Genomic DNA, 15499 nt, shown 5'->3' on the forward strand with positions numbered 1-15499 from the left:
TGGGAATACAATGGACAGGAATCACCCAAGGAGGGAAAAAGAAGATAAAAGGAGAGAGAAACTCATGAGATGTTGCAAAGCAGTCAATTTGCACTGAAAGAGATGTGAAGTATAAAGTTTTTATTCCTAAAACTGTTTTACAGGTAACAATAACATAATTTAAAGATTATTTCTTTAGTAGCTGACACTCAAGTCTTGAATCACTAAACCTGATCACTGCAACACAAACATCCACAGACATAAGGGTAGCATGTAATTTCATAGTTAAGTTATAATCTATCCATATGATGAGAGTTGTTTGAATTGTTGGCCTGTCAGAAGCTAATGCTGAGATCACCGGCACTACAACAAACCTTGATGTGACATGTGTTTGCTGCCAATAATGCAACCAGAAACTCTTTCAGTATTACATATGTGAGGGTACTGTCACCATGTCAGCAAAAACGTTTCCCTTTTAAAGCCAAAATCTTTGCTCAAACTCGACGTGTTCTCAATATTACAAGAGCAAACATCCTTCAGGGAAATGAGTTTCCTGAAATGAATCAAGTTACAAAATTTATATTTGTCATGGAAACGTTGCGACTCGTTCAGGTGTTGCTCAGCTATTACAGGTGACTTTCACATTTAGCAGACAAAGATTTTTCCTTTTTCGAGCTGGAGAATAATCAAGCATCCTTGCTGTTTTTAAGAAGCGCACAGATCTCTCACTGAGTGTATAGGAGGAGAAAGAGAACGGCAGCAAATGTGAAGCGACACCTTAAAGGTCATTTAAAAATCAGGGCTTCCTCAGATTAGTCGTGATTCAGCTGAAGGTTAATGCACACACCCCCACACCCTTCCCACACCCTCCCCCACACTCTATCACTTCCACTCATTAACCATATTTAATTAAATCTGTTTAATATGACTTGTCATTCATCTCTTATGTAAGCATTTGTCATCATGTCGGACTGTGCTCTAATTTGTTTTTCTTTGTGAGTCATCCCAACAGTTGGTTTGCTGCTGCATTTCCCTTTGTTTGTTCTGGTGTGAGATCTGTTCATACTATTATTATTATTTAATCCTCCTTTTGTAGCAATGCATACATTCTGTCTCGATCCTAACACATAGTAAAACTCTAAGAATAAAAACAAAACAAACTTTTTACATTTCTACTGAGCATAAAATGCTTTCAGTGTGACAACTAGAAAGGATGTGGCATTTCACATTTGAATCTGAGAAGTAAAAAAAATGTAATTCTGCAGCTTTACACCCCCTGAGAAAATACATACAAGCAGAAGCTTTTCTTTTCCCTTTCCTTTATAAAAAAGTATGAAAAGGAAAACCTTCCTGTCCCTATTTTTTGAAATGTCATCTTTGCATTTCAATGGAGAAAACACGTCACCCCTTGCTTCTTCCACTGGGAAGACATTTTCTATTGACAAAGATTTTTTTTATATATATATTCCTTTGACAAATGCATATGATAATTGCAGAAGCTGTTCCAGCTCTAAGAAAATCAGTGGCAGACACACTGCCAGATTGAATTGAGTCACCACTTTACAACACATCTGGAACTGACAGTTACAAATCAGTCAAGATCTGGAGTAGCCCACAGATATAAGATCCACAAAACACAGCCTCCTACAAGGCACCATTTGTACAGCTTGACAGGTGTACGCAGAGTTAATGGTTTTTGTTCAGTGTTTGAGATGAATTCTGTCACTGTGAAGAATATGAAGAGGAAGAATGTGTGGTATGTTTTACACATGAAAACTGTAAGGATGGTAATGTTTACCACTGATAAGTGTAAGTATCATGGGTGCAAAATGGCGAAAGAGGAGGTCGAATCAAGATTGTACCTCGAAACAAGCCAGAAATGACAAATAATGATCACAATGACGCAGTAGGCAAGAATAAAAGAGATGACTGAAAAGAGCTACAATACTGTGCAAAAGTCTTGAGCAACTCCCTTTTCTTTATATTTTGCTAGAAAATGGAAAGTGGGTGGATGAAGGCATACAAACATACATGGGAGTACAGTACAAACTTCTAACAAGTTTGAACTGCCTTAGACATTTCTTTGGATTTTTGCTGCCATTTGTTCTCTTCTCTGTAAAAATGATCCCATGCTGCTTCAATGATGTTGAGGTCTGGCCTCTGGGGAGGCCAGTCCATGACTGATCGTATCTATTGTCTGCTTTTCTACCCCGGTATGCTTTTAATTCATTGGCAGTGTGTTTGGGATCATTGTCATGCTGATAACAATGATGGTATTGCATTATGGATCAAAATCTGTTGATTTCGACCTATAGTTCCATTTATTTTGACAAATCTCCAATACCACCGACTGAAATGCTGCTCCAAACCATGACAGACCCTCCACTGTGTTTTACAAATGGCTGTAGACCTTCACTGTGATACCTCTCTCCTGATCTGCTCTGCTGACAATAATTTCAACCAAACATTTCAAACCTCATTTGATTCATCACTCCACGAGACCCATTGTGAGATGGCATTTTATACTTGAATGATCTATAGGTAAGTGTTAAGTGACAGACAAAACATTCCTCTGCAAATGGACTGAAATTTGTGAAAACGCGGCCAATTTCTCCAAAAAAACATTTGAAAGACCCTCAGAAATCCTAGAGAACTGCCCAGAGAAATAGCTGCAGGCGTTTCAAGATGGCTGTCGTTTTTGTAGAGATTTCCTTCTGGTAGGATTTTTTTTTTATGTGAAAAATCTATTTCAACTTTAGAGAAAAATATTAAAAATGAAAAAGAAATGGAATTTTAAACGGAAATGTCAACAGCGTTAAAATTAAGGAAAATAACTGGATAGCTGCAATAAATTGCAAAATCGTATTTTAAGTGTTACTCTATAAACATGCCCCAAAGGTTTCATGAAAAAAATGGAACATTTATTTTAAATATTGTCCTTTTATAATTGTCAATTAAATCTCTTTCAGCTCAAAAGCTACAAAGATGCATGACCGCGACAGCGTTACTTCGTGCTGCGGCACCGCCGCCGGAAGTGTATGTCAAACGGGTTAAAAGCCAGTTGACGAAGGCTAGCTAACCGTAGCTGTCAGCCGGGTCCAGTCATTGTGTAGGGATGGAGGTTACACGGAAAAGTAAGTAGCCAGACACCGTTTTCAGCGATTTACGGACTTTTTGTCTCACCATACATTTCACGATAGGATGAAATAGACTAGTGGTATGACAGATATTCAGTACTGAGCAGACTGAAAATGAACATCCCAGCGTGAGTGCTGCCTGCGAGCGAGCTACCCAGCTAGCTTGATAGCTGCAGTGTGTTCAACTGCTGGCTAGCATTGCGCTAGCATTCTGATACTGACTGACTGTTTCCTTCTCTCAGATTATAAAGACTGCTTAAACACTGTGTACAGCGCGATAGAAGAGGCTGACTTCCTTGCCATCGATGGGGAATTTTCAGGTATCCGTGTCAGAGCTGTAGCAGACGTCCCCAGCATTATATGTGGAAACTGACTTTTTTTTTTTAATTGTTTATTTTAAAGGGATAAGCGACGGTCCTAATGTCAGTGCACTAACCAATGGACTGGACACACCGGAAGAGCGATACACGAAGCTTAAAAAGGTTAGCAACGTTGAGAAACGCAGTTTATGCATATTAAATAATACTGCAACCTCCATACACACAATTCTAGTTGGAACCTCTACTTCTTTTATGGTCCTGCAGTAGCTTGAACACTTTCACTTTTCCGTTTATCGTTTGAACGTGTTAACATGTGTTTCTCTCCATGCCTGCAGCATTCCATGGACTTCCTCTTGTTCCAGTTTGGTTTGTGTACCTTCAAGTACGACCAGGCAAAGTCAAAGTGAGTGGTGTCTGTTTGTTGAATACAGTAAATGTGTTATTCTAATTGGTGAAACACAAAAATAACTAATCAGCTACTGGACTCCCATTAGTTTGCTGGGGTCTGGTCCTTTACATTGAAGTGCACCATAATGCATAAACCACAGATGGCCTCTGGTCAAGTGTAGGCATACTGTTTTAGATTCAGACTTATCTACTGATATTCTCCTCCTTGGGCATTCTCACACTTAAAGCCGGATTATGAAATGGATCACTGCCCACAATTAGGCCCAAAAGCCTCCAGGCTTACTACATGCCCATTGCCTTGTACCATTTCAAATGAGGGTCTGGGACAGTGCAGTTTCTAGACACATTATCATAATCTGTTTAGGGAAAGAGGTGGTTGGAGGCCAAAATTAGAGCAACTGTGTCCAGTAATATTAGGCTTGTCGGTTTTGATATGGTTACTTTAAAGGTGGGGACCAGGCCTGTGACCACTCAGTCAGGTGTTGTCTTCAAAACAACTCTGGTGCATCAATATGGCAATAAAAGATGAAGCCAGTCTGCTGTTGCGTGACCAGCTTCTCTTTGTGGTAATACAGAGAATAACCATGATAAATCAGGGAAACTGGCTAATGCCAGTTGCTGATTGCATAAGCGAGTATTCACATCAACTACTTGCAGAGTGTAGCCAGAATCTCATAGATTGACATGGGTGCAGGCATTTTTTATTAATTCGTTAATGTATGCTATTCCTAGTTTTCCTTATTTATTTCTACTTACAAGGAGGTTGATGTCCTATTTTGGCCTTTGGTCCAAAAATCTATCTTTGAGCCATTGTTTGGTTTACTTTTGTGATGCATACAGTTTAAACCAATTCTCTGTGCATTTGTGCATGTGAGATAATGTTAAATCCAGGTTCTGAAGACACTGTAATTTTTGTGTATGTGTGTGTCTGTATACCTTGCAAAATATTTGTCAGTAATGCAAGACATTGTAGCAATATATAACTGGGGCCCAGTCTCCCTGTGGTGCTTAAAAGATGTAAAGTGCTTGAACCATATATATTTCTGCAGGTTATTGCAATAAACTCCCAGGAACTTAAATTATTTCTCCTCCCCATTTCCTTGCTCTGCAGGTACATCACAAAGCCCTTTAACTTTTATATATTCCCTAAACCGTTCAACAGGACATCTCCTGACATAAAGTTCATCTGTCAAGTGAGTATTGTTCCCCACATTATTGAATTGCTTCTTAATAAGCAACTGGGATATGACCTTTTGGATTCAGAGAGATTTAGATGGTTTAAAAATGGTGCTTCATGAAATGCTGGTTCAGCTGCAGAAAGCTTTAATAACAGTATTAACACAAACACATTTTGTCATTTCAGAGTTCCAGTATCGACTTCCTGGCCAGTCAGGGATTTGACTTCAACAAGGTGTTCTGTCACGGTGAGTGCAAAAAAAAAAAAAAAAAAAAAAAAAAAAAAGCAGTTCTAGATATCTATTGTTATACAAAAATCTTAAAATGGAAGCTCACTGTGATTACTTGGCCTCTATACTTGATATATAATTACTCATAAAAGCTATAAAGGGTTTTCTGCTTCTACTTTATAGCAGTTATGGTGATGTGCACGCACAAAATTGCCATCAGATTTATGAACCATGTGCTCTGGCCAGTTTTCTTGCCACCGTGGGTATGTTAGTGAATCAGAATCATTCTACATCAGCAGGCTTTTACAATATAAATGGAAGCCTGTGTACTTTGAGTTGAGCGAGAGGGAGAGAGAAGCCTGTACTGCAAAGTGTAGAAAAAAGGGCAGAAGTCGTCCAGCTGAAGAAACTGAAACAAGGGTCTGAGAAGGAAGCCAGAAAAGGTGCAGCTTTAAAATAATTTTTCACAGGACGGATGATGGTCAGTCTCCAAAGAGAAACACTGCAGTTATCAAAAAACATCTGTATCCTTTGGCATCTGTGGAATACTAGAAACTAATTAAACAAAGTTATATAAGTGGTGACACCCAGCACTGATGGAAGTCATTTTTAATAAATGGTAATAAGATTAATCATAAAATAAACATGCATCAGGGCACCATCATCCACTAGCTTCTTCCCAGTAAAGGTTTTAATGGTGATTACAGGAATAGCACTGCTGTTTTGGACACTAGAAACACGGTTTCTCACTGTCTTGGTAACGGCTCCACCTCTTTGCTCTTCGCTGTGTGTAAACAGTCTCCGGCTGCACGTTAAACTGCAACGGCGTCATTGTCACTGCTACTGTTGTTAGCAGGGGTTTGTTTTTTGGGATGGGCTACAGAGCTTCGTGTTAAAGGAAGCAAAGAATTTGTGTTGAATTCTTTATAGTATTACTCAATGAATCGTATTTAATTCTGAGCATTTTTTTTTTTCTTTTGGTTTATGGTTATTTTAGAAAGCTGTAACAATGTTGTAGTAAAATCAGTGCTCATTTGAAAGAAGTGAGTACATTTTCTTAGACTGCTAAATCTTCATCTGTTTATCTGTATGGTCTGCGGTCATCTTCAATTCATTCATCGAGTACGAACAAATTCAGGTACAAATGTTTGTGTGCACATTGTGAATGTGGCCCATTGCTGAAACTTTTTCTTGTGGCTTAGCGCACACTCCAGAGCACAAACCACACATTACAACTATGCCCCATTTACGCCCAGTGAACCCTGCTTGAATCATGTTAATCAACAACCTGTGGGTCTCTCTCTATTTTCACGTTGCATTCTTTCTGTCTCAATTGTGCGCCTGCAATTTCATCTAATCTCAATGTGCAAATTAGTTTGGCACAGACGGCTGATTTGTCAACAAACATTGCACGTCCCAGGCAAGCAGTGGACCAGCAGTGCACAATAGCGTGACTGCTGCTACCTGGCCTTCCACAAATGCAGTTGGGATGAATCGGTTGCATTATATTACGTGCATTAAACCTCATCTGGATACACATTCCATGTTTGTACACGCTGCACAATAAGCTCCAGGTCACTGCAAAGTTTAAAAACGAGGCTTTGTGGTATTTTAAAGGAATCCCCTACCTAAATCAGGAAGAGGAAGCCCAGCTGAGAGAGCAGACAGAGGAGAGGAGGAATCAGCATGCCAATGGTGTAGGGACACCATCCTTTATCTCCCCATCATCCTCCAAAGGCTCTTCACATGTACCTGAGGAACATAAAGATTTCATCAACAAAGTTGTGTAAGTGCTGCTTCAGTTGTTTTCTTTACAGCATCAAATGAGTTCTTTGATCATGTTTTAGCTTTTGGTTGATGTCCTTGGTGGTGTATTGGTCAAGGAAGCCACAAAGGAAACGTTGTTTGCTTTTGAATACTCTACAATCGTTTTGTTTCCACTACAGCGAGAAGGTTGAGGCCCTCATGGTTAACTCTGAGAAGACTTTGGACCTGGAACCATGCACTGGGTAACTGGACACTCTTCTAGAAAAGCTGCATCTAACCCAAACTTTTGTTTTCACCATGTAAATTTCATTTTATTTCTACTTTTGCTTTCCAGATTTCAGCGAAAGCTGATATACCAGACGCTGAACTGGAAGTGAGTGTTGCTTAAAGCCCTGTCTTTGCTCTGATGGTCTTGCTTGGCTTAAAGATTAACATTTGTCTTGTTCCTACAGGTTTCCAAAGGGCCTGCACGTGGAAACTGTGGAAACAGAAAAGGTATGCTTATATTTTGTTTGAAGCTGTTTTTTCACTTTTTGCTGTTTTGTGAACATTTGAAAATACATATTTGTGTCTTTGCAGAAGGAGCGATACATACAAATCAGTAAAGTTGACGAGGAGGAGAGGAAGCGGAGGGAGCAGCAGAAACTAGAGAAAGAGCAGGCAAGCTATCAAATGTTTCTTGTGCTAATTGTCAAGCTTGTATGAAATTCAGAAAAACATGTTGTAGCTTTATGCATTTATAAAACTAACCGAACTGAATCACCTCCCCCTGACAGGAGGAGCTAAATGACGCTGTTGGTTTCTCCAGAGTCATCCATGCCATCTCAAAGTCTGTAAGTCTAGTTTTTCACTTACAGATTTATACACAAATATAGACTGAGGCTTTATACCAACATGCAATTTTGTGAGCAAAGTTTTGTTTGTTAAAGAATTTCTTTTATAGTGTTGCGTTTTGTTTTTTTTGTTGTTTTGTTTTTAGAAGATTTTTAAATTTGCGCCCATAAATGTGACATTTACAGAACCACTCTTTCTGACTTGCAGGGTAAACTGGTTGTCGGCCACAACATGCTCTTGGATGTGATGCACACCACCCATCAGTTTTACTGCCCTCTGCCTGAGGTATGTTTTGCATATTTTAAATATGGAGCTAAAATGCAATTTCGGTACAAGAAATGGCAATTTCAAGCTTGGTATGAGATGTATGCATTATTTAAGGTGGTACTCTTTTTTTTTTTTTAAGGATATTCAAGACTTTAAAGAAGTTACAATGTGCGTCTTCCCAAGGTAATGTTGTTAAATTTGGGGTTTTTGTCATTACAGCAGGGGTTTTGCATTACTTTTTTATTTGTTTGCTTTAATTGATTGATTTATTCACTTGCAGACTTCTAGACACCAAATTGATGGCTTCCACTCAGCCATTTAAGGTAAATCATTTGCTTAAGTGCTTTTAGTGGATCGCTGTTGGTCACTAAGATGTATTGAAAAGATGGGGGTGGGGTAACACTAATTTATGTTTTGTTTACTTTCCATCTGTGAACCCATCAGCTGAACTGCTGACTTACCCTCATGAGGCCCATTTTTCAGGCCTTCTGCTACAGCCAGCCAATATCTAGGCTACAATTTCCTATTTTTAAAACTCAGTCTTAATTGGACAGTGTTCAAAATTCAATTCGTCTTCTGCTTCATGTAGACTTTTTTTTTTCCTGGATGTAGGCAGTTACTTTGAAGTCTTCATCTAAGGGCAACAGTCTCCCTGAAAGGTTAACACTGTTACCCAGTATGATGGCTGCATTGCCTGCTAAGTCCTGAGTGGCGACACCTTCAACATTTCTGGGTTATCCTGCCCGAACTCTAAACAAGTGCCAGTATGATTTATATTGCTGTTGTGCTGACCTGCAGTTTTGGTAGTAACAGTAGCATTAATAATAACGTTTGCCTACACAGTTAGAATTCTGCTGATATCCAGTTAGTCAAGAGAGCTCAAAATACAAATGGAAACAAAAAGCTTCTGACATCAAACATGTCACCCCCACATCCCTGTGATGTGGTTGTTTGAGATTAGTGTCCACTAAATCTGTGTCAACCTGTAAATTCCCGCTGCTCTGTAAGTACTTTAAGAGCTCCCGTGCCTTAATTTCTCTGGTGTCAACAAACTTGACCACAAGCTGATTATGATTTTAAGTAGGGCTTATTAAGACAGTTTTTGTAATTGGGTCTAATTATAATGTGATGGTACAAGTGGCTAGAGCCCTCAATCAACTGAAGATATCATTTGTGATTTGTTGTAAATTATAAGTGATCAGGGCGATAATTGCACGTTCTTTTACATTTCAGGAGTTGATCACAAATACTTCTCTGGCAGAGTTGGAGAAGCAGCTGAAGGAGAGCCCCTTCAAGTCACCACAAGTTGGTGAGTAAATAAAGCAGACTCTGTCTGAAATGCAGTGACTGTCCAGAAACCCCGCTGACACACTTTTGTCTCTGTGCTGCTGTTCTCAGAAACAGCAGAGGGCTTCCCCAGCTATGACACAGCCCAGGAGCAGCTCCATGAGGCGGGTTATGATGCCTACATCACTGGCCTTTGTTTCATCGCCATGGCCAATTATCTGGGTAATCACTGATTCTTTTCACACAGAAAGTTTCAGTTCAGATATTTGATTTTAAACTTGGCGTTTCCCTTTACAGGTTCTTTCTTGACTCCGCCCAAAGCATACATCTCAGCTCGTTCCAAATTAATTGAGCCTTTCTTCAATAAGTAAGTGATTTCATAGATTTGATTTGCTTTAAGTGTTTTATTTTGATTTACATTTTTATTTTAATAAAACCTTTTTAATACTTGTTTTCTGTTATTAAGGCTTTTTCTGATGAGGATTATAGATATACCCTACCTCAACATCACAGGACCGGATTGTGAGTAAAGTACTGCAACGCAACATGACTGTCACTAATGGTCTATTATATTATCTTGGTTTGGACTCACTAATTCCAAAGTGTTTTTTTTATTTTTTTATTTTTGTTTTGTTTTTTTACAGACCAAATGTTAAATTTTGAGCATTTCTTAGAGCTGCGGCGGTATTAAACCAAAATAAACTGAAACAGCTTAAATATTGTTAGACTCACCCTAACACAATACAAAGTTAAGTTTCAAACATAAAATATGCTTGGTACAAATTCAAACTGCAGCTCGTCCACGTCATGTTTGTCTTTCTTCCCTTCTTCTTGCACAGTGCAACCCAAGAGAGACCATGTCCTGTACGTCACCTTCCCAAAAGAATGGAAGACTAGTGACCTCTACCAGCTCTTTAGTGCCTTTGGTACGTCACAATTTAGCCCATTAATTCTGCTTTTAAACGGATATTAGCAATTCTTTATAATTTACCCTCTGCTCTTTATCTACTCAGGGAACATCCAGGTTTCATGGATAGATGACACGTCTGCCTTTGTGTCCCTAAGTCAGACGGACCAGGTACAGATAGGTGAGTGTGACGCTTTAGCTAATCACAAAGTAGTAAATAGTCTTTCATAAATGTTTCAAACTGTGCTTTTTTTTTTTTCTTTTTAATTTAAACACAGCTATGAACACCAGCCGCTATGCAGAGAGCTACAAGATCCAGACATATGCAGAGTACATCCAGGGAAAGCAGCAGGAAAAGGAGAAGCAGACAACCAAAACATGGGGAGAAGACAGTTGGGTGAAGCCTCACTACACCTGCTCCACCACTTCTGCGTTTGGATATTCCAGGTACTCGTGCAATGAATGCTTCACGTTGTACATTTCCTGATGAAATTCTGTCCATTTTTCTCTTCTGTAGTATTTTCTTCAGATTTTCACAGGTTGTGTTTACATGAAATATTCTGCTGTTGTAGGATGAGGAAGCGAAGCATCAGTCCCATGCAGGGAGAGCAGGGAGCTGATGATGCTCAAATTACAGATGGCTGGAGTCACTACTCTTACCCTGATACCACAGGCACCAAGAAGATGAAAACTGATGGTGTGTGAATACGTGTGTTCATCTGTACTGTTTTTGTTTTGTTTTTTCTCTGTTTGGTAGTATGCAGCAGGATTCCCCTAGGAAAGTACTTAGTAGAGGATGAGAGCAGGTGGCATGGTGAATGATAATCACTGCCAAGGAGTTAAAGTTAAGCAAGCCTGGGTACTCTAGCGCTAGATTAGTGTAATTTTATTAATATTGACCTGCTCCAAAGCAGAGATGTCAAATGACTTTGATGACATTATTCCCAAAGATATTTATGGTGAATAGTGAGGGAGTGCATATACTAATAAAAGCTCTGTCTTAATGCATTTTCTACACACACGCTGTGTCCCATTAAATGATAATGAATACTCTGAACTATAATCTTGGGTCTTGTGCACTGTTGTCACTGTTTCCTAGATGCGGCAAATACTAAAGCTGTCGAGAGTAAGACATCCGAGGGATGGCTGAAGACGACGTAAGTAAAAGCAGCCATCATTTATGCTGACACTGTCATGTTTGTTGTGATTTAAGCCTCTTATGGTTGCTGTGTTCTGCAGGGATCTATCAGATTCACCTGGGCTAAGTCCAGCCCCTGATGATGAGAAAAGCCCAGAGGGTACAAATCCAGGCAATGACGCTGATGGGACTGTCCCTTGGCAACAAACTCCAACAGTACACAAGAGGAAGGGTCAAAAGAACAAGAAAAAGAAATCTGAAGGTGCGTTTTGGTTTTTTGATACCGGTCCATTAACTTTTTTTTTTTTTTTGTGTCCCGTTTGGATCTTTAGCCATCAGAATTGTTGTCTTAAGGCCAAGAAAGATGCCAAGCGGATTTATTACCGGTCCATTAACCTACTTGCAGGCCTGGAACAAAGATTCTCCTCATGTGGTTTTTAGTTGTTTTTTTTTTTTCTTTATTTATTAAATAATGGTTCATCGTCACATTTAGATGTTCTGGAAGTAAAAAAACAGGACCAGGTCAGATTCAGGCTGACTCACTGCTTTGGGCTCTTTGTAGTGTTGTCAAATATAAAGATGTGTAGCTAAAATCTGCTTAGCTGTGCCCTTTCCTAAGTTAACTGTACTCCCTTCTTTTATCCTAGATAAGAATAAGACAAACTAAATATCTTCTCAACATACATTGATTAGCCACAACCTAAAAGTGTGTGTGTGTGTGTGTTAACTTGAACAGGGCAAAATAGGAGTTTCAGAGTGAGACCATAGGTGTATCTACAAAAAAATCTCAGGCAAGTTCGAATCCCAGTGGCCTTGACCTCAAGGTCAGAGGTCAATTTTTCTGAAAATCCTGTGAATGCAATAACTTACACTGGGTGACGTAGGATTATGAAATTGATATTGCAGGAGGCCAAGAAATGGCACTGAGGGTGCCAGTATTTTTGTGTTATGTTCCTTTATGCCATCTTTTTGACATTCCAGAGAATTGGGAGAAACTGGAATATGGTGGGAGTCAGGTAGGGAATACTTGACAAAGGAGATCTGCTTGTAGTTGATCTCATAGAAATAATATAGTTACCAAATATACTTGGACTATAGTTTGTTTTTGTTTTGTTTTTTTCTTTCTTTCTTTTCTTTGTTGCTGGGAGTCTCATTTGTGAAAGCTGAAATTAGGTGAGAATCTAAGGGTTCACAACAGCCTGAGGATGTTAGTAAGGGATTACATGGCAGTTTAAGGAAGGGGAGGACTAACGGTAAAAAATAAAACTGTACATTTATCATATACTGTTTAATATGACCTGGTGAATGTAGACACTGGGAGCAAGTTGTTGGGTTTTTTCAGTCATGTGAAAAATGTGCGTCTCTCCTGTGCAGGTGCTGAATCTACACCAACGCTGTTCGAAGTCCCAGAAGTCTGGTAGCGAGAGGTGAAGCATGTAGAGGCCGCTGTCTCATACTGGGCTCCTGCACAGTCTCTCTTCCTAAGCACTTGGGATATTCTCCTTCAAGGTCGTACAGTACTATATTCATTTGTTCATCCAACAGCTGTGGATACCGTGTCCATAGCTACCAGCCAAGCTACATAACTGGACTACTGACAGAGAACACAAGCCATAACAGCAGCTGCCATATTTTGATCCTACATCAGAGGAGCAGGCAACTCCTCTGGGTAAACACACACAGATGTACCACCAGATCTTTAATATCGAAATTATTGTTCATTTATTCTCTGATGTGTTCAGACTGGTATCTGCCACCACATCCACGTTGTCACTTTGGAAACATTTACACGTTTTAATGACGGATACCTGTAGTCGGTCTTATTTTTGTGAGTGTGAGTTGTGAGTGTGAGAGTTTATGCATGTGAGGGACATGTACATTTTTCTCCCGTCTTTGTATCCCTGTGAGTCATAAATTGTGAGATATACCACTTGACAGGTCCTATAGTTTACAAAGTCAGGGTTATTTAGTATTTTAATGCAGTCCAATATTTTTTCCATTTTTAAAAAAGTAATGAGAGGTGCTTGTATTTCCTTTTTTCTTTTTTTTTTTTTTCTTTTTTTTTTTTTTTTCTCTTGTACAGAAATGATTTTTCTTTACCTTTTTGTGTTGAATGTTTTGTAACCGTGTCAACCTTCAGCTGTCTGAGTATGTTCTAATGCAAAAGTTGTAAGCGTTAAAATGACGTATACATTTTTGTATGAGAAAGTTTAAAAATCCTTGAATATTTCCTTGGAAAAGGGGGGAAAAAATTAAAGAATGTTTCTTACTAATTGTTTTTGTCTCATTTTCTTAAACAATTGTTAAATAGACTTTTTTTTCTTTTTTTTTTTTTTTTAAACATTCCTCATGATTAAATTGACTACTTCTGATTATTTTTGATGTTGTTGAATGGAAAACATGCCTGAAATTATTTATTATAGCAGAGGAATTTAATTTGGTGACTTGGCTTCAAGATCCTCCCACGTTGTTAAATATTGCACTCAATTTCTGTGTATACACCCCCGCAGCCTATAGGAGGATGCTGGGGTGGTGGAAGGCTTGAAACTGCTCCCAGAGGGGGAAGATGGGGAAATTCTGGAGCCTAAGTGGAAACTTGAGAGTTGTGTTGATTCCCGATTCTTGTGTTATCTGTCCAGCTTGCAGATCTTTAAAATGCAAAATCATTCAAATCCCACGAGGCTTTCAGAATCAGTTGAGGGGTTGTTTGTTTTCTTTCCTTGTTTTGTTTTTTCCAGAACATGTGTTAAAGCCTTACAAAATTGTGCCTTCATTCTTTAAGTACATGGCCCTGTATTGAATATGTCTTTTGGGTTTTTAAGAACAGGTGCCACTTTTTTAAACACATTTGAGCTCTGTTTGAGAACACAGTTAAATCAGTTATATATCCAAAGTGTTGGACATCAGCGTCATGGAATATATTAGACTGGAATTAAAAGCGCAGCAGTGTAACGTCTGTGACATGATTGTTTGTTGAGGCGTTTGGTAAAAAGTCACAGGGAGACCATCCTGTCCCTTTTAACATCATAAATGATCTGACCCTGATGAAAGAGATTACTACCCTGCTGGCTAAATTAATTAATGCTGAACATCAAAGTGTAGAAAAGAAATAATGTGATACTGGTGGAAGTTCCTCTTCCCTACTGGCTGCATTTACATAGCGTCATATGTAATATCCATGCATGAATTGGAAAAAAATAAAAACAATTTCCTTTGGGGTCAACCTTCAGGATCAAAGTTTTATTGAATTGAATTGAATTCTGTTCTATTTATGCAATTCAGAGCGGTGGAGCTACCTTAGGATGAGAGGTGGAGTACACCTTGAGCAGCTTGACAATCTGTTGCCAACACAGAGGCAGACAACCATTCAGAACAAACTACACACACAGAGGCCAAATGGTCGATTCAAACCAGTGACCCTTTTGCTGTGAGGCAACAGTGCTAACCACTATGCAGCCCATTATATTAATATATTTATAAGTTTTTAGCTAATCCACTCACCACTGTTTTGGTGAGAAGCCTTTTCCTGTTGGGAAGCGGCACCTCTGCACAGAGCGCAAACAAGCACTGGTATCCTGACTGTTTTATCTTCTGATAATTCACTGGAGAATACTACAAAAAGTTCATTTTGTGCACATTTTCAAGGGCCGTGTCACCATACAGCAGATTAAGCAGAAGAAAGTGGATGGATGGATATATTTGTGATTAGTGGCATTTCCATACCTATATTGATACCAGGGTCATTTTTCTAGCTGTGATTTCTTCTAAAACAATCATTTCTTTAATCCTGCAAATGTTAAATGAAGAAACCGCATTGGCGCTTACATGTTCTGTATTAATTCTGGGATCTATTATTTTGAACATACAACACTGATTAAACAATTTTACATCCTGATAGAGGTTCTCACACACATCCACAGAGCAGGGCCTCGATCAGTCATGCACTGATGCCCAGCCTTTTTCAACCCTTAAATATTCGTGTGGATATATTCCAAAGAAATATCGCAGCATACTTTGTACTGTAGGACCTGCAATTCAGACGTGCATGG

The 15499-nt window shown here is 39.0% G+C and overlaps 1 protein-coding gene across 1 annotated transcript; it reads left to right on the forward strand.

Moving 5' to 3' along the window:
• The first annotated feature begins 2991 nt into the window (after positions 1-2991).
• Positions 2992-13522, forward strand: parn (poly(A)-specific ribonuclease (deadenylation nuclease)). The gene is made up of 26 exons (XM_080881645.1): positions 2992-3113; positions 3359-3436; positions 3519-3598; positions 3772-3839; positions 4956-5037; positions 5208-5268; positions 6868-7036; positions 7197-7259; positions 7352-7390; positions 7470-7512; positions 7597-7677; positions 7794-7850; positions 8059-8136; positions 8258-8301; positions 8399-8441; positions 9352-9427; positions 9517-9627; positions 9703-9772; positions 9872-9927; positions 10245-10331; positions 10419-10493; positions 10591-10759; positions 10885-11009; positions 11412-11469; positions 11552-11712; positions 12825-13522. Exons 1-26 carry the CDS (start codon positions 3095-3097, stop codon positions 12869-12871), a joined length of 2040 nt encoding a protein of 679 aa, XP_080737771.1. The 5' UTR covers positions 2992-3094; the 3' UTR covers positions 12872-13522.
• Positions 13523-15499: the final 1977 nt, after the last annotated feature.

The sequence above is a fragment of the Rhamphochromis sp. 'chilingali' genome (assembly GCF_963969265.1).
Source record: "Rhamphochromis sp. 'chilingali' genome assembly, chromosome: 4".
NCBI lineage: Eukaryota > Metazoa > Chordata > Actinopteri > Cichliformes > Cichlidae > Rhamphochromis > Rhamphochromis sp. 'chilingali'.

Excerpts from the sequence above, each read along its gene's own strand:
- parn (XM_080881645.1), top strand. Across the intron at positions 8,302-8,398 it reads ACAATGTGCGTCTTCCCAAG|ACTTCTAGACACCAAATTGA; the intron begins GTAATGTTGTTA and ends ATTCACTTGCAG. Across the intron at positions 8,442-9,351 it reads CTTCCACTCAGCCATTTAAG|GAGTTGATCACAAATACTTC; the intron begins GTAAATCATTTG and ends TTTACATTTCAG.